Below are 18304 nucleotides of genomic sequence, written 5' to 3' on the forward strand. Positions count from 1 at the left end.
AGCTTTAACCTGGTTATTTTTTTATTTTGAAGAGAAACTTGAAGCATTTTAATATTTAGGTTATTATGGTCCAGATTTGATTTAAAATTCAAACTTTGTTGATTCCATAATCAACTAAAAACTAATCAAACTGACACGTGCCTTAAAATATCTCTTGCTTTGTTTTGATGGTTTTTTTTTTTCATTTATTTACCGAGCGTAAAAGGGATTTTGACTCTTAAAAATAAGCTTTTTGATTTGCAAAGATCAAGCATCTGCTTTATTATCGCAGTTAATCAAGACAGACAGACATCATCCGTCTTTAAAGGCTCTTAAGTAGTCCGAAGGGCCTCTAAATGCAACGGCCCATCTGAGAGCTGTTCAGGGATCAAAGACAAACTGAAGGAAGACATCAGCTGATTTCCTCTTTCAGTTTGTCTTTGATTATTCTCGTCTTTATGTTTTTGTTTGTCGCTTTTATCAGGCTCCTCGTTTTGTTAAATTCCTTATAATCTAAAGTAACCAGTTGTTTTTATGCAAGTAAACCAAACTATATGAATATTTTTTTGTCCATAAACAAGTGCAAAATATAAATTTAAAAAAACCTTTCAAATGTGCAGTATTTATTGAATCTGTTATGACAAGTCTGTGGAATCCGTGAACACAATGTCCCAATTGTGGCCTAAAGTCTGCACACTGAGGTGGGAGTTGGATTCCCCTGTTGGGATTGTGCATTTATGACTTCATGCAAGGCCTGCAGCTGAGAGACTTCAAGCAAACTCTTCATGATGTACCAACGCATAGCTGCCTACTAGTTTTACTGGTGGCACGACCCTCACAAAAAGGCCATTGATTTTTTTTTTTTTTAAGACTGGAAAAACAACAACTGCAGTATTGGGATTCATTCAACTAAATGTAATTTCTTATGATGTCACCTGGATGCAGGCAGCGTTTAACAGTTTGATGTTTTACACCTCATCAAAATTGGATTAGTAGCGCTCCGGCCTCGCAGATGTATTGGGTAAATATTTGAACTTGGGTGCAGTGCTGTTTGCTGTCGAAATATTTACAGAGCAGCAGTTCCGGTTGATATAATAACAAGTTTGTCATATTGTAAGCAAGTTTTGCACATTTCTTGAGATAATTAATGAGGAGAGTCAAACTAACTGGCTGAATTATCACTTCACGTGAAATCGATTAATCTCCTTAGTTTAATGAGTGTTTAAATGCCCATTAAGTGCCACATTATATATTATATTTACCTAAAACTAGTTTGACAATTTGAGACAGCCCGGAAAGGCTATTAATTGGACACAACTGGGAAAAAATAAATAAATAAATAAAAAATAAAAGCATTTTTAATGTCAAATTCATGTTGTTAAACTCCGGGTCAGCCGTGCCGCTAGGTGGCGGTGTCGCTGTTTGTACCCGGATGAGCGCCGCTGTCTGTGACGAGTCGAAGAAGCCAAGATGGCAGCGACGATGAAGGGACCTGTGAGTGAAATCCGAAAGAAATGCTTTCCGTTTTAATCGACTTTTTCCCTTCATGTTTTATCTAGAGATGCAAATAGGAACAGCAAGAGAGAGTGTGTGTGTGGGTGAGGAGGAGGAGGGAGGAGGGGGGAGGAGGGGGGGGGAGGAAGAAGCCCAAAACTGCACGCGGTCACACCCTCACGTCAATCAAAGTAGCCGCCGCTAGGTGTTAGCTCAGCACTGTTTCTATTGTTTTACCTTCACGATTCACAAGCCGATTAACGACTGCGTTGATAATCGTATGAACCTAACTGGGGTTGTAACGGCCAGACAGTTAAAAACAAAAAAAAAACCAAACAAAAAAAAAAAGAAAATCGTGTTGTTAGCTGTCGGAACTAGCCATGCTAACGTGACGTCATTTCCTCTTCCGTGTCGTCACAGGCGGTCGAAGACGTCAACGTGACGTTTGAGGACCAGCAGAAGATCAATAAGTTCGCCAGGAACACGAGTCGGATGACGGAGCTGAAAAACGAGATCGAGTCGAAGAAGGTGAGTTACTGCATCTTTTTAAAAAACAACAACAACAACAACAAACAAACAAACACTCATTCAGCTGTTTATTAGGTATAAACAACTAAAATCAGTCTTATACGGTCAGTTTGAGGCACTTTTTTTAACACTATATACAATAATATTGGTATATTCATATCGAGGTTATTTAATATTATTATTATTATTATTATTATTATGAGGCTTTAATGTGTTTTACATGAGTGACTAGTCCAGTAAAAAAAAAAAAAAAAAAAAATCACTTTTCTGTCATACAGTCTATAAAACCAGGGAAAGATCAAACTTATGTTGCATATATTACAATATCCAGAATCTTTAAAGATTAAGACGATATCGTGTCTCCTTCCAGCTGTAGTTTGGACCTGATACTCGTGTATTAAAACCCTACCAGCTGATTTATTCACCTATTACAGATATGTCAGTATCAGCGTTTATATTGTGTCATATAAAATGTTTTTTTTTTTTTTGTATAATGCAGAAAAGATGTCTGCGGTAATTTACTAATTGTTCTATTTTTGTCTTTAATTTAACGGTATTTAAAAGACGATTACATTCCCAGTGACGTCGCACCGACGTAATTTTGGACAACAAAGTTTATTGTTCCTTCGTATAATAACCCCGTGTTACATTTCAGCCCATTTACTGATATCGTAATGTTTTTTTGGTTTTTTTTAAACTTTCTCAAACTGGTATTGGGATCAGCCCCCCCCCCCCCCCCCCCCATGAAACTCCACCCAGAAACCTGTTGATGAGCCAAAACAAAAGCAGCCTATTACCCCCGCTCCGACTTTATTGTCGTAATGTTCAAACTACTTTAACGAGGTGTTAAAAGTAACTTCACGGTCATTTTAAAAACTCTTTTCCAAACAGAGAAAGTGAGGAGATTTGATCTTTTTTTTTTTTAGGGGGGGGGAGGGCGGGAGGGGGGGGTGAAGGTCAGGGAATTTGACTCGGGAGTGGGGAACTCTTGATTTTTGCAAGTGAAGCTGCAGTGCTGTTGAATATGTAATTAAATGTGCTGACGAGATCAATTTATCTTCGCCGTATACTAACGAGTGTTTCAGATATTTTTTTGGTCTACCCCCCCCCCCCCCCTCTTAGTTTAACACAGTACAATTGATCACAAACTTGCAGCTCTCTAAAAGGACCTTAAAGCTGAATCGACGATCTGCTTTTTTGTCCCCCTCTCCCCCCCCCCAACAGAAAACGCTGCAGAACCTGCAGGACGCCAGCGATGACCTCATGATGTTAGACGACGACGCTCTGTTGATCCCGTATCAGATCGGCGACGTCTTTATCAGTCACACCCAGGAGGAAACGCAAGAGATGCTGGAGACCGCCAAGGTACGTGTGCGACAGGCTCTCGGTACCTTTTCTCACACTTCAGACTTGTTCGTTTTGTTGTTCTGACACTTCAGACTTGTTCGTTTTGCTGTATTACCTTGTTCACAGCGGTAAACACGGCAAAACTGAAAAAAAATAAAGTAAAAAAACAACATATGGGCTTTCTGGCTGTTATTTATCTGTTAAGTTCTACTCAAGTTTTCAAAAGCCCTTTTGGCCGCCTCATTGGACCTCCAGCGTGGTTACGGGTCGAGCTATTTTCCTGGGTTGGGGTGACGTCCCGGGGTCTGTGCTGGTTGCCCGGCAACCTCCCAGGGACGACAATAGGACTCCGTGACACGGCATCCGTCTTTACATTTAAAGCCCTGGGACACACTGTGTGTGTGTGTGTGTGTGTGTGTGTGTGAGAGAAAAGCTACGTCTGTCGCGTTTAAAGACACAGAATCCGTCTCTTTGTCGGTTGCCACGTAAACCAGAGTCTCTCGTATGTCCTCCGTAACCAGGAAGTGCTGCAGCTGGAGGTCAAGGGCCTGGAGGGGCGAGTGTCGGCGATACAGCAGGTGTTGGGGGAGCTGAAGGTGCAGCTCTACGCCAAGTTCGGCAACGACATCAACCTGGAGGCGGACGAGAGCTGAGCGGCCCGAACGGACTCTTGACAGCTGCTGCCCCCCCCCCCCCCCCACCACCACCACCACCACCACCACCACCACCTCCACCGCCGCCGCCGCCGCCGACACGGACTTTTTACGCGCAGCTCTCGCGAGCACATCCACGAGACGTCGGCCACCGACGTGAAACGGATTATTTAGGTTTGTGGCTCCTGGGTTTTTGTTTACACTGATGAGGTGTCGGCGGTTTAGTTTCTTTTTGGGGGGGAAACAAATTCACGAGGACAACAAAAGCTAAACATTTGGGGATTAAATAAATGCACGTTTTCTAATGTATTTTAAGTGGTCGTTTATTTTTTTTTATTTTATTTTATTTTTTTTAATGTTTTTGATCAAACAGAAGTAAAAAAAAAAAAAAAAACTTGTGAAAAATTAGCAAGCAGATTTGAAATCTTTGTTTTACTGTTCTTAAGAATAAAAATCACAGTATTTCTCCCAAACACACAATCAGTATGAAAAATTATGGAAGCAAAGGACCTCCAAAAGTATTCAACAAATATTACTCAACCAATAATGAAGTCAGAATAATTGTTGTCTTTTGCAAAACAACAATAAAAGGCTGAAACGTTTCTCGGCAGACGCTCACGCAACCAAAACCGGCTTTCTGTCTTTCATCTGTGTGATTAGATGAAGCTCAGATTGACACTTAAATGAGGAAATCGGCCGTGAAATCCACAGAACTCGGGTCGAATTGAAGGTTTTTATCATCATTAAAGGAAAAGAAATGTCAGATGTTCCTTTTTTTTTTTTTTTACACGTTAGATTGGAAAAATGTTGAATTCATCGGAGGAACGAAATGAAACGGCACCGAGTGAACGGGTTGAGGTCCAATGGAGGATCGGGAGCTGCGTTTTGTTTTGGTTTTTTTTTTGCTTTTCCGGGACAAAACTGCTTTTGGAGATTTAAAGCCGACCTTGCGATCGTACCGTTAAAATCGGCTTTTTGCGCCGAAGTTGGCGAGAAACCAAACGAAACGTCGAGAAACTTTGAGACTCTCGAAGACCGAAATGGCTCGAGATGGATGGACGGATGTCAACGGTTGAACCCGCGCGAAGTGACGTCGTAACTTTATTCTCGAAACGCACGCGTGTACTTAAAATAATAATAATACATATTTGATTTGGGTATTGATCTCCAAACGGTTCAGATAAATAAAATGATGACCGCGTAAGAAAAAAAAAAAAAATTCAGGTGTTGATTTTTTTTTTCATTTCTGTTCTCCGCTTTCAAATTCTCCGTCGACGGCGCGCCGGATGCTCGGCGGTAAACATCCAACGACCTCATTAAATCGTGCCCCCGAGTGCGGCCTGCACGCGCTAATAAAATATCTGTGGAAACAAAAACCAACAACAACAACAACAACAACAGAGGGCTGGAAGTTACAGCAGCCACCTCTGGAGGGACGGAGATCTCAATTAACAAGTTTCTCCTCCCGGTTGGTTTCCTGCTCCACGTTGACGCCGATGATTAAGAGGAGCTCCGCCCACGCGCTTGTTAAAAAAAACAAAAAACAAAAAAAAACCTGCGGCTCTCGGAGGAACGTGCATGGAAATGACTGGACTTATTTCCCCGATGGCCTTGTTTGCCTCTCCTCCCACCACCACCACCACCACCACCCTCCTCCTCTCTTTTCCCGCCATCTGTTCGTTCCTATCCGTCCTCTCTCCTCCTGGTCGAGTTCGTCTGACCAGAATCTGCCCCGGCTGGCGTTTTAACAACAGCCGGAGGAACGTTAATAGCGAGGCTGACCTATAATTTGTATTCTTTGATTGCTTTGCGGGAAACAAAAACAAAACAAAAAAAATCTACTGAAACCCTTTAAAAGCGTCCAGATTATGTTCATTGGAAAGGAGCACGATGGGAGCTCAGCGTCAGAAAATAAGGATTCACTGATTTGATTTTCAGCTTGCAGTAACGCCAACGGACCAGCAGGTGTCTCCGTCTCCCCGTGTTATTTCCAGGTTGGAACCGAGCTCTTTGGACTTCATCCAAAACACTCAAAAACGCGCTTTTGCGTCACGCTCCCCCCCCCCCCCCCCCCCCCCCCACACACACACCTCTCCCCCCTCCCCCCCCCCCTCCCACTCCCGCGGAAGAATTATGAATGAGAACGGAGAGAAAACTGCATTTTGGACGTCTTGAATTATAATCTTGTAGTTTGAGTTTAAAAAAAAAAAATGTCACAACTGGAGTCTGAGTACACCCCCCCCCCCACCACCACCACCCCCACCCCCACCACCACCACCCCACTTCTACTTCCTAGAGAAGAGACCATCGAGTCGTCTCCTCCGCAGAGTTGGTGTCCACTTCATCATCCTCCTGCAGTGAAGTATTGTGTTTGCTCGCTGTCTCCGCATGTTAGGCTAAATGTCAACAGACGGTTTGAAAAATCCATCGCAGCTGCAGCCGTTCTTCATCGCTTGCAGCCGTTCCGTCTTCAGAGTGTCGTTATTTTTTTTTGTTTTATTTTTTTTTTTGCGTCTTTTTACACAGTTGACAGTAAATAATGAGAGGAAGAGGGAACATAACGACGACTTATCGGCTCAGATTCGAATGGTAAACGTACGTAGCTGGAACTGAAACGAGACCTCGGTCACATTTATGTACAGGAGATTAGTTGGTCGTCCAAAAAAAACAACAACCCGTCCAGTTAAAGCCGATGCGAGATGTTCAGTTGAGCATCTTCGGGGTTTTTGACGTTTGAAGACGTCGCTGAGAGCTTAAAAGAAAACACCAAACTTACAAAGTGCTTTTACGTGATATTAAAACATCGCAGGCAAATAAAAACAGGCAGTAATAGTTTGGGATAAAATCCCCCAACGATGGATACGGGACAACAGTTCATCGATGAATCCCCCCAAAAAAACTAAATCATGCTGTTTTTGAGGAATCTGAACTACAATATATGTATAATTAAAATTGATCACGCAGAATTAAGAAAGTTCACTGCTGAGATTTGAAGGAAAAAACGGTCCACTGGTCTCCTGGAAAGCAAAAATTACGAAACATAAATTCAAATCGGGTGTGATTTTGGATCCTGCGCTTGAACGTTGCAGCGAACCGATCAATAAGTCAAAAGATCTTCAGTTGAGAGAAGGAATATTTCCTGTGAACATTGAAGTTGATGGAAGTCTGTGGGACTTCAGTCGAGTTCCCGTTTTGTCCTTATTACAGAGACTTAAAGAATATCTATATTAAATGTACCGACAACGGAACTGTTTACTTTTAATACAAAGAAGTTTTGTTTTCAAAGCTTCGAAAACAAAAACAAAAAAAAAACGCCCCCCCCCCCCCCCCCCCCCCCCCCCCAGACGGTTCATTCGTTTCGAAATCTTTTGAAATCCGTGCGGCTCCTCTTGATTCCGCTTTCCTTTTTCTAAATCGCGTCTGGCGGCGTGGGCTCGGGCAGAATAATCAAATTAATCAACAATTAAATGGCAAATTAATCAAATTGGAAAGCAATGATTAGCTGCAACCTCCTCGCCCCTCCCCTCCCCCTCCTCCTCCTCCTCCTCCCTCCCACCAGCCGGGTCTCTGAGTGATGGGGCAGGATATGAGGGTCCTTAGCCTTGACAGCCCATAAGCTGACATTATGAGGGACTGACAGGTGAGTTATATCATGGGGATTAAAAAAAAAAAAAAAAAAAGTGGAAGAGGGTGGAGCCTAAACAGCACAAAGCAAGATTGAGTGCGGCGTTGTCAGAGGCGCCGTGAGCGGCGCAGGTCCGGTAAATCCACCTGTGTGAACAAAATGTCACAGATCATTTAGGGAGCTGCGGAAAAAAAAAAAAAAAAAAGGGTAAAACCGAGTGTAGTCCGACCGGGTAGGTTTTTTTTTATTTTTTTTATTTTTTTTTTTATTTTTAAGTGTCAAGACTTTTAAGATTGATTAATTTGTGGATAATGAATTCCCTTTTCCTTCGCTGTGCGGAGGCTTGAGCACCGTGCCGGGAAGTATCTCCTGTCATTCATTTCATTACTGTCTGTCAAGTTGAGCAGCCAAGACAATAAAGGCACAATTCCACTGCGGCAGCGCATGAATCATCTGAATGATGAAGACGAGTGCGCGTGTGTGTGTGTGTGTGTGTGTGCGTGTGTGTGTGCGTGTGTGTGTGTGTGTGTGTGTGTGAGAGCCTGCGTGTGGCCTCAATGCAGCAATCAGGACTAATAAGCGCTTTGAAAACAAATTGGCGTCCCAGAGCCGACACGCGGTGGTTTATTTAAAGATTTGTTTATCTTTCATTTATGAATTTCGCTGAATTGGAAATTAAGGACGTTGTTTCGCAGAGTCTCCGTCCGGAACGCCTACAAATCGGAGCTCGTAAGGTTTACAACCAGTTATCCGCTTTAATCAGAGTCCCGAATCGACGTCCCGAGAGCATTACTTAACAGAAAAAAAAAAAAAAAAATGCATTTCCACACCGGCTACGGAAGCATCTCGACCCAATAACTTACCATATGAAAGACAGTAACAATGCCTCCAAATATTTCAATGAATATCATTACCAGAGTTTTTTTTTTTTTTATTGCCGGATGCGCCGCGAAGACCTTGAAAGACGCCGACGCGTCCGAGCCGTTCGGAGACGACTCGGAAGTTCACGACAGCCGCGTTGTTCAGAAGGGGAACTTTAATCTTCCCTAAATATTCGCATCCGACCTGCGATCTTGCAGGGAACGTTTGTTTTGTTTACAAGCCGTGTCGCTGAAACGTCTCGACGGCCGGCCGTGGGACCGGTATCTTTCCAAAGTGTCGTCGGCATCTACGCGGATCGGCACAAAACCGCGAGGCTCCGGCGGGCGGCGAACTAAAGACGGCTGCGATCGCCCCCGATTGGTTCACTTTTGCGTGATCGATTGCCGTGATGGCGGCCGGTGTTTTTGTTTGTTCTGTTTTTTTTTTTTTGGTCCCGGTCCGTTTCCGTTAGACGCGGAGCCGCGATGATCCTTCAGTCATATTAGCGTCGCACCGACTCAGCTCTACTGTCACCCAATTAGTTTCAATTTATGATGCGGCAACAGCACGGACGATAGTTTACTTTAGTCGTCCTTTAGGGTGACATTTTTCTGGGGTGTTTTCTCTGAAACACGCGCAGCTTCATTAATGGTGGGAAAAAAAAAAAGAAGACAAGGATGAGTTACAACTTCGAACAGATTTAGATCGGTAGAAATGTAATCAGCTTTTACACGGAAGCCAAAGAGGCGAAAGCTTCATCAGATCGTCACATTTATAGGTATAAATTTATACGTATAAATAGGTATAAATCCTCCTTCAGGTGGTTTATATATATATCTATATATCTATATATACAACTATCTATATATATATATATATCTATATATATATATCTATGCTATATATATATATAGATATATATAGATATATATCTATATAGCGTAGATATATATATAGATGTATATATATCTATGATATATATCTATATATAGATATATATCATAGATATATATACATCTATATCTATATATATCTATGCTATATATATATAGATATATAGATATAGATATATAGATATATATCTATATAGCGTAGATATATATATATATATACATCTATATCTATATATATCTATATATATCTATGCTATATATATATAGATATATAGATATAGATATATATCTATATAGCGTAGATATATATAGATATAGATGTATATATATCTGTGATATATATCTATATATAGATATATATAAATATATATAGATCTATATCTATATATATTCCATCACAAAACCTGATACTGTGATGTCTGTGGGTGTTGTTCACCTTGATGCTGCAGCTGATTCTCTTCTACAAAACACCTCGCCAGGCTCTGCGCTGTATTTCTCACATCAGGTTTTTTTGGTTTCAACACTTCAGTCTGCCTCCAACTGGCAAATGCGACTTCGATGTGTGCCAGTAAGCCGATGCCATCCTGCCAATAAGCCGCCCGTCGGATTCTCTCAATTAGGCCACTCGACCGACTCAGAGGAGAATACCGTCAAAAAAAAACAACGGATGCATAAATATTGCAGCGCAATTAAGTCCAGCTTTGAACGCGAGGGGTTTAATTGGAAAGAGCTCAGCGGATACAAAACAATCTGGATTGTGTCGTTTCGCCTCACGAAGTTGACTGTAGGATACTTCTGAAATCTCATGTCATGAGCACAGTTGGCAAAACAGGATCATGTGATACCACAGACCTGGATAGAAAAGTGTCCGTCGCTCCCAGGTCTGAAAAATGAGGCCGATGTGGAAGTGACTTCAGCCGCAATACCGCCGCGTGCCACTAGAGGTCGACTCCAAAACTTCTCCGTCACCGTAGACTCCCATTCAACTTCTCTCATGAGATTTGAAGTCAATGATTTTTTTTTTTTCCACGAGTTGTTTCGGTGTTGTTAGCTGAAGTCGCTCCTTGTTATTAGTTTTCCGGCGGTCCGTCTGAAAATAATCCCGTCGTTGATTTAAAAAAAAGCCGTGTTTTTGTTTGATTGACAGGCCTGCGTGTTGCAGTCAGGTTACGGCTGTCGGTGGGCGGGACCTGGTGCCGTCGGGTTTCCAATCAGATTGAGCCAGATCCCGCCGCTAGCTCCTCCCCCCCCCCCGCCGGCGCGTCCAAATATGGTCACTTCCTGCTCCGAACTGCACAGATTTATATACAGTCTCGTCCTCGTTAGCATTTGAACAGTTTTCATCCTGTGCTGCAGTGCATTCAGTTCGATGATGACTTTGCTAAATCTCGGCTTTAATTCCAGCAGGTTTTACATCGATATAAGAAAGAACTGTGCAGATAAATATTCTGATAAATGGCATCCAAACGTTTAGGGATTCAAAAGTCAAGGAACAACCAGAAATCGGGGAAAACCTGTCGTCGCGCTTCGAGGTCTTTCATTAGTCGGTTAAACGCTGCCGTCATCAATCAAACTGTATTTGCGTTCTGCCTTCGGTCGCTATTGATGCACTTGAATCGCTTCACAGATGACAGACGGGCCGATAAAAGGCCTCACGATAAGAGGAAAATCTGCGACGCGCCATAATCTTGCAAAGATGGCATGATTGAGTGGTAAATACGCAAACACAGAAGTGTGTATATCGGCTGTGCAGTTCCTGTCTTTCAGCTTTAATGGGACCTCACTCGGAATAAAGGAATTAAGAATAATATTATTTCAAACAGACTTTTATTGAACAAATTTTCACATGTCAGTTCAATATCAGTCAGGTAAATACCACGTTATTGTTCCCGGGGAATCCATCCGACTGGTGAAACGTCGGCACGCCGAGTGGGAAGACGCGCAAATGAAAATGAATTTTCTGATTCATTTTTTTCACGCAGTCGTCTGCGACCCATTTATTGGGCATGTCCGTGAGAAATGTGGTAATCGATGGTGAAAGAGAACCGGGTACTAATAAAAGCAGTCAAAAGCAATTTTAACGATGATAATAGTTTGAAGGTAAATGAATAAAATAGAAGTGACAATTACAACAACAACAACAACAAAAATGATGAAAAGGGGGGAAAAAAAGGGACATTTTAAAACATAAATTACAATCAAATGAAATAAAACATAAATTACAATCAAATGAAACCTATAACGGCCGTAGACGCGAGTCGTGCAGGCTGAGAAGGAACGTTTGCGTTTAAAGGTATCAACGCTTTCAGGTGACACGCACGCACACACACACACACACACACACACACACACACACACACACACACACACACACACACACTATACACATTATGATCCGGTGGCGTACAGCGCACGCAAACATCACAAACAATGTAATCTAACGCCGTAATACAGCCGGGTTACTTCCTGATTAGATTCAGTTCAAGAATAATGATGACGCTTTATCCAGTGAATGGTTTGCATGCTAAAAAAAACAACAACAAACAAACAAAAAAAAAAAAAAAACGTATCTACTGTATATAGAGAAGACAGGAATTCATTGTGTTGGAGATTCTATTACAGGATAACAGACCATGTAGCTGCTGCTGCTCTGGTTGCAAACCTCGAGACTTTCCCTTTATTATCTGGTGAAGGTGGTAAAAGTAGAACGGGGGAAAGTTTAGAGCGGCGCGCAGACCCTGTTGCTCACCGTATCCTCGGCGCAGACGTATAACTGATCTCCACGAGCGACGAGGCCTCCGTCTCGGACACCGTTGTGCGTTGTCTGGCCGCTGAGCCCGTTTTATGGACGTTAAAAACAAAATGGTGTCAATGTTAATCCTGGCTGGAATGAAACAACGCAAGATTATTTTGTCTTTTGTGGGCTTAAAAAAAAACACAAAAAAAACGGGACCAGTTGAAAGATTTGAATATTTTCTGGACCGCATTTAAATGAAATGAGAACACGGTGAGGGGTGGTTCTGCTTGCCCAGAAAGTCTACAGAAGAATTTTGGAGAAAGATCAGACTTATCAACCGTATCACTGAGGATATAAAAGCTGTGATTATCATAAAACTATACGTTTCAGTCGATTAAAAAAAAACACCAGAAGACATTTTTTTCTGCCTTCTATAGTTCGTCACTCTTTGAAGCCTCTTTTAAAGAGCTTTGCTTTGAAATCCGATGATCTCCAAAAACACCAGTAGATTTCACCAATTCTTGATTATTGCTGAGAGCATATAAATAAGGAGCAGACGGTCTTTATGAAAACAAAATGACGTGTGTTCCTGGGTAAGAAAGTGAAAACAACAAAAGTTAAATAAAAAGACAAACGGTAGCCTTTCCAGTTTAAATGGAGAAAAGTGTCTTATTAAGTATTATTTTTATTATTATTATTATTATTATTATTATTATAGTGTTATGACCGCCACTTATTTCCCGCTCCAAAAATAAGTCAAATGTTTTGGCATTTTTATGCAGTTTTGATTTCTTTGTGGACTTAATAACAGATAAATACCCCCCCCCCCTCCTCCCACCCCCACCCCGTTATATTATATTATTTTATTTTATATTATATTATTGTAAAATACAAGCAAGTCAAGGTTCACGTTACGCAGAAGACACTCTTATTCTTAAAGTGCGGAGAAATCCAAAGCTTGACAGACCCGGTGCGCCTAGTTACAGTTGCTAAGCTATGATTGGATAATCACTTTACTGAACAGGCAATTAGATGTGAAGAAAAAAAAAATAAATGCATTATTTCTGCATTACCACATTAAGCAGAAACGTTCTTAAAGTAAGCGACGAGGTTGTTTCCATTAACGGATAATTCACGAACGTACCCGACAAAGTCGAGACTCGTGAGCGTCACGACGCACTTCTACGAATCCCGCACGCCGCCTCGCGCTGCACGTCTTCGGTCGCAAAGGAGGCGAGCGTGGAGACGTCCAGTTTGCTTACGATAATGCTGCGAGGCTTTTGTTATTGTGCGTGGCGAGATTTATCACGCAAGTCATTTATCAACATAAATGTTGCCACAGGTAAGGCGGCGATAAGGAGCCTTATGTATAAATGCATGTGCAGGTCGGATGCTGCGGTTAATCCTGCAGACGGTTCCACATCCGAACGAGTCCGCGCATTTCAAACATTGACGTTGATTATTGCGACGGCGAACAGTGATTTATAGTTTTAATGTGCGGTTTCTGGTGTTCACCGCGAGACGTATTTAGATCTCTTTTTAATTGTATTTTTTTTTTTTTTCCCCGTAGTAGACTTACTGCCGAAAATAGCATGAATTTTTGCCTGTAATTGGAAATGACAGAAGAAAACAAGTTTCTCCGTGTTTTCCCACACGTGTGACACGCATGATTACACGTGTGACACATGTGATTACACGTGTGATTACACGTGTGGCACGCGCGATTACACGCGCGATTACACGTGTGGCACGCGCGATTACACGCGTGACGCGTGCGATTACACGTGTGACACGCGTGTTCACCACGCATCGCAACAACGTAGGAAAGGTTTTCACACGGGAATCTACGTGAGCTTCGCACCACACGTTTCCTACGCGTCATGTGATCACGCGAGTTCCTCATCAGCGCGATATTGATGTGGGTTTTCTGTAAGGCGAAGAAGCCCCTTCAGATATTTAGATAATATAGAATCATTTGTATATATTCTATTTTTAATCTGCTATTTATTTGTAGCGTGCTGCCAAACAACATTTTGTTGTGTATTTATATACAATGATAATAAAGAATCTGCACAGGCTATTATGTACAATATAACACCATATATATATATATATATAACACATGTTCCCACAGAAAAGCTGTGATTCATAAACACTGATCCGAAACGAGATTTTTAGATTGTCATGAATTTCAATTCCCCCTCAAACTACAATACAATCTGTTGTCATAAATATTCAGGCGAGTGAGTTACATTGTGCTCACGACGAGACACCAATTTTGTTTCTTCTACGAGCCGCATCTCCCTTTTAAAATATTTACACCAACCCCAGATCCGAACCATTTTCCATCTGTGATTTATTATTGAACTACCAGTTACGCTCCCACGCGGTTCAGCCGCTCCACAGCCCGCAGCGACGCTTCCGGCCGTTCACCTCCACAACCCGACCGCTCCGTTTCATTTCAGGATGTCGTCCCCGTTTCCTCAAACCGACTCCGCCGACGGCCGCCGTTCTTGCCGCGGAACCGACGTGCGCGCCGATGTTCACGAGGGCTTTTGCACCGGCCGCTTAGTGTACACGGCTAATTGTGGGGAAACGTAGCGGTCTCTTTGCAAAGACGAAAAGACGACGAGGGCATTTGGCGTCGGAACCTTTATTTCATTTTCTCGCCAGTAATTAGATAAAGAAAAATAAATCCGGGACGAGGACGTGGAGACGAGGTGCAAACTTTCACGGCCTCGTCGGCGACGTCCTTTCATCGATCGCACGGATCCCGCCAGAAAACCACCGCAGCTCGGCCTTTAAACTTAGGAGGGCTGAGAACTGGCAGTGAAACAGTTTTTGCACTTCGACGTAAAATTAAAACGATCTCTAGCGCAGGTAAATTATGGCTCAAAAGTTTTACATTTAAACGTTATAGTTGATCTGTATGTTAAAAACGCTTAATGTTTAATTTGCTGCTGTATGTTAACATTGATGTTTTTATTTGGTTTATTATTCTCTTCTGGTTTATTTGTTCTTTATGACTGTGAAGTCCATTGGGACCTTGTTGCTTGGTGATTTCGCACTCTCGATAAATTGATCGATTGAATATTATACGACAAGTAGTTCCGACCCAGAGATCTGATTGGTCGGCTGTGCGTTTGAAACGTGCTCAAATCAGCGTGACATCCCACCCTGCTCATCACTAGTAAATATCACTCCGCCTTCTCAATGAGAATATATAATTGGAATTGAATTTCATATAATTTGCAATATAATGTTGTTTTTACTTGTCATAGGTCTACGATCCATTTGGAGAAATCGCGTCTCGTTTTAAAACACTGCTTTTTTTTTTTAGGCTTACTTTCTAATTTGTGACGGGATTATTTTCAGACGGACCAACAGAAAACTAACAAGAAGGAGCGACTTGATCTAGAATCACTGAAATAACTAATAAGAAAATGTATTGACTTCGAATTTTGTAAGAGAAGTTGAATGGGAGTCTATGGAGCCGGAGGATTTTTGGAGCCGACCTCTAGTGGCACTCGGTGGTATTGCAGTTTAAGGCACTTTAGTCCACTTTTATATACAGTCTGGTTTTTACTAGAAGTCTCTGTTTATTTAACACCCTCCTTTTTATATCACTTGATTTTTTTTAAAAAAATTTTATGATTGACACTATAGCGGGATGCTTTGCGGCGATCGCCTCACTCACACCTGCGTAACCTGTAACATCTAATCAACCCTTCAGGTGCTCAGCGTGGATTCTGCAACCCGACACGGTCGCTGAGGATCGAGCTGACGCTGCTGCTGATGTCGTCTCGTCTCGTCTCGTCTCGTCTCGTCTCGTCGCGGGCAGGTCGAGTTCAGGTAAGGAGTCGACAATCGCGCCGCAGTTCAGACGTCGGGCCCAAAGGTGAGTTTCATGTGTTTGTCTCCAGCTGCTTGACGCGTACTTGTTGCGTTTCCTTTGGCCAAAGCCTGTCGACTCTCTTGGCTCCTTCCCAGTTTCGCTCCGCCCTTGTCGTGCTGTTGGAGATAAGCGTGAACTTATCGCCGTTGCTTCTTCACGCTGGCTGCTCAGTTTGTCATTACGCTGCATATTCATTTTGTAATCTGTGATTTTATTTTGAGCCGAAGTCTGTGCAGCGGCTCAGATAATTTCTCTTGGTGTCGTCTGGCAAGTTCCTGCCGTGTTTACCGGAATTTACAGCCATAATTGGACCCGTTGAAAATGATAGCTGGATGTGTTGGACGAGGCATTGGGGCGTATTTTCTCCTCGTGTTTTTTTTTTTGGAGGTTTCATGGTTCATAGTTGTTGATATTGTATAACGGCATTTAAATCTGGGCAACATAATAACGTGTAATATAATTTATTTGTTTTTTAATCAGCCAATCGCAGACATCCTCTAACCTACAAATATCCGGGTCACATCATATAACCTGACCGTAAGTGAGAATCAAAGAAACATGAAATATATCAGCATATTTCAATATTAGAGATAATTTGGAAAGTTTAAGAGAGTTTGATTTGCATGCATTTCTGTGTATAATCTCAGTACATTTTAGTGCTAAAATATTGCCCGTTTATCTGCATGCAATTATCATTTTGCTGTTTTTATTTTATTTACAGTAATCAAGATAAATCAAGACCAATAAATAGCAGTAAAAACCACAACACTGAATACTCCTGTGTAACCAACAAAAAAAACTAAAAACAATGTAAAATAATATAATAATGTATATTTTTTTCCAATCAGCCAATCACAGACAACCAGGATGCTCTTCCGTATGCTGATATTTGTATGACAAGTGAGAATCAAACAAACATGAAACTTCCTCATTTAACATTCATAACAGGACTCTCAGCTAATCTCAATACTACGGATAATTTGGTAAATTTAAAAGAAGAGTTAAAGTTTGATTTGCATGTTTTTCTGTACATCATTTTAGCACTTTCTGCACGTTTTTCACAGTAATCAAGAGAAAATAGGCACAATTTAGTTGCATCCATATTGTTTTCTACGTCCCCGGATATCCAACACAAACAAAATAGCATTGATTAGAAACCCAGCATAATTAGTCGACTCTATCTTATTTAATTAGATTACCTTTTGTTGCGTCTCGGCCCCCTGAAACCTTGATGAGTCCACAGCTCTAAAGATATTCTCGGTGCTTTGCAACAGACACACAAAACACTGCCAGACTGACCTCATTTGAAGATATGGATGGGAGCATTTTTCTGACAGTGGGATTTAGAAATGATCTCGTCCTGGGAATTCCTTCCCTCCTTCATTGCGACATGTACGTTTCATCCCTCAGTTGTGTGAGCCTTCGCCGTGTGATCTGTGTTTAATTTTTGAACCGGCGGTAACCGCGAACGTCTCCGAGGTGCCTGATTGGACGACGCGTGAAAAGATTTGTCGTGTACGTTGTAAACCAATGAATGTTTTAACGTGTTTGGAGAAAAATGAAACGGTTTCTCTTCAAAGTAAAATTTTTTTTTTAAATAAATTTGCTTTTTTAATTTTTTTAAGTGTAGAATCAGAGGTGGGAAGCAGCAGAAATTATGTTCACAACAGGAACATCCTGTCTACACACACAGATTCAGATACTGTAACATGTTGGTAGGAAAACAATGTTGTTGCCAATCAATTTTTACTGACGGGTCGGGTCGGGGAGTGGCTGTTAACCGCATTTGTTTTTCGTGAGCTCATCTCTCTCCGGGTGTTTTAAAGTGGAACATTTTCTAAGTCTGAAGAGCGAAAAACCGACATCTATTTTTTTGTTTTTTGTTTTTGTCCAATTTGTGGCAAAAGCTGATTTTGAAGTTGTGCTGTGAATACCAGTCGTTTATTGCCAAACAGTGTCGAGAGAGGTCGATGAAAAAGAAATGAGAAATTTAAAAAGGTGCTGAAAATGTTTCCGAAGAAGGTATTTCATGTTTTTAAGTGAATAAACGCCTCATTTTGCCCCGAAAAGTCAAAAAGTACAACTCACTTTTTCTGACCAAAAATTAAATGGCTAATTCATGTAGAAATACAAAAAAAAATAAAAATAAGGTGCTAATAGATGTTGAAACAAAACTGTGTTACAACCAACGATCATTTTGCCCTTTATTTATAATTTGTAACACATTTGAGGAAACTAGGAAATAAATGGTTGTTTGCGTGCGTTTCCACCAGGTGGGATTACAGGACACGT

General features: G+C 41.6%; 1 protein-coding gene across 1 annotated transcript; it reads left to right on the forward strand.

Annotated features, from left to right (window-relative positions):
- The first annotated feature begins 1373 nt into the window (after positions 1-1373).
- pfdn4 (prefoldin subunit 4) lies at positions 1374-4310 on the forward strand. The gene is made up of 4 exons (XM_069141810.1): positions 1374-1473; positions 1894-2001; positions 3226-3366; positions 3870-4310. The coding sequence occupies exons 1-4, from the start codon at positions 1450-1452 to the stop codon at positions 3999-4001; spliced, it is 405 nt and encodes a 134-aa protein (XP_068997911.1). The 5' UTR covers positions 1374-1449; the 3' UTR covers positions 4002-4310.
- The last annotated feature ends 13994 nt before the right edge of the window (positions 4311-18304 follow it).

This window comes from Embiotoca jacksoni, unplaced genomic scaffold (assembly GCF_022577435.1).
Source record: "Embiotoca jacksoni isolate LCO1_2020_lvr unplaced genomic scaffold, fEmbJac1.0.p SCAF_91, whole genome shotgun sequence".
Taxonomy (NCBI): domain Eukaryota; kingdom Metazoa; phylum Chordata; class Actinopteri; family Embiotocidae; genus Embiotoca; species Embiotoca jacksoni.

Excerpts from the sequence above, each read along its gene's own strand:
- pfdn4 (XM_069141810.1), top strand. The coding sequence starts at position 1,450 with ATGGCAGCGACGATGAAGGGACCT. Across the intron at positions 1,474-1,893 it reads CAGCGACGATGAAGGGACCT|GCGGTCGAAGACGTCAACGT; the intron begins GTGAGTGAAATC and ends GTGTCGTCACAG. Across the intron at positions 2,002-3,225 it reads ACGAGATCGAGTCGAAGAAG|AAAACGCTGCAGAACCTGCA; the intron begins GTGAGTTACTGC and ends CCCCCCCAACAG.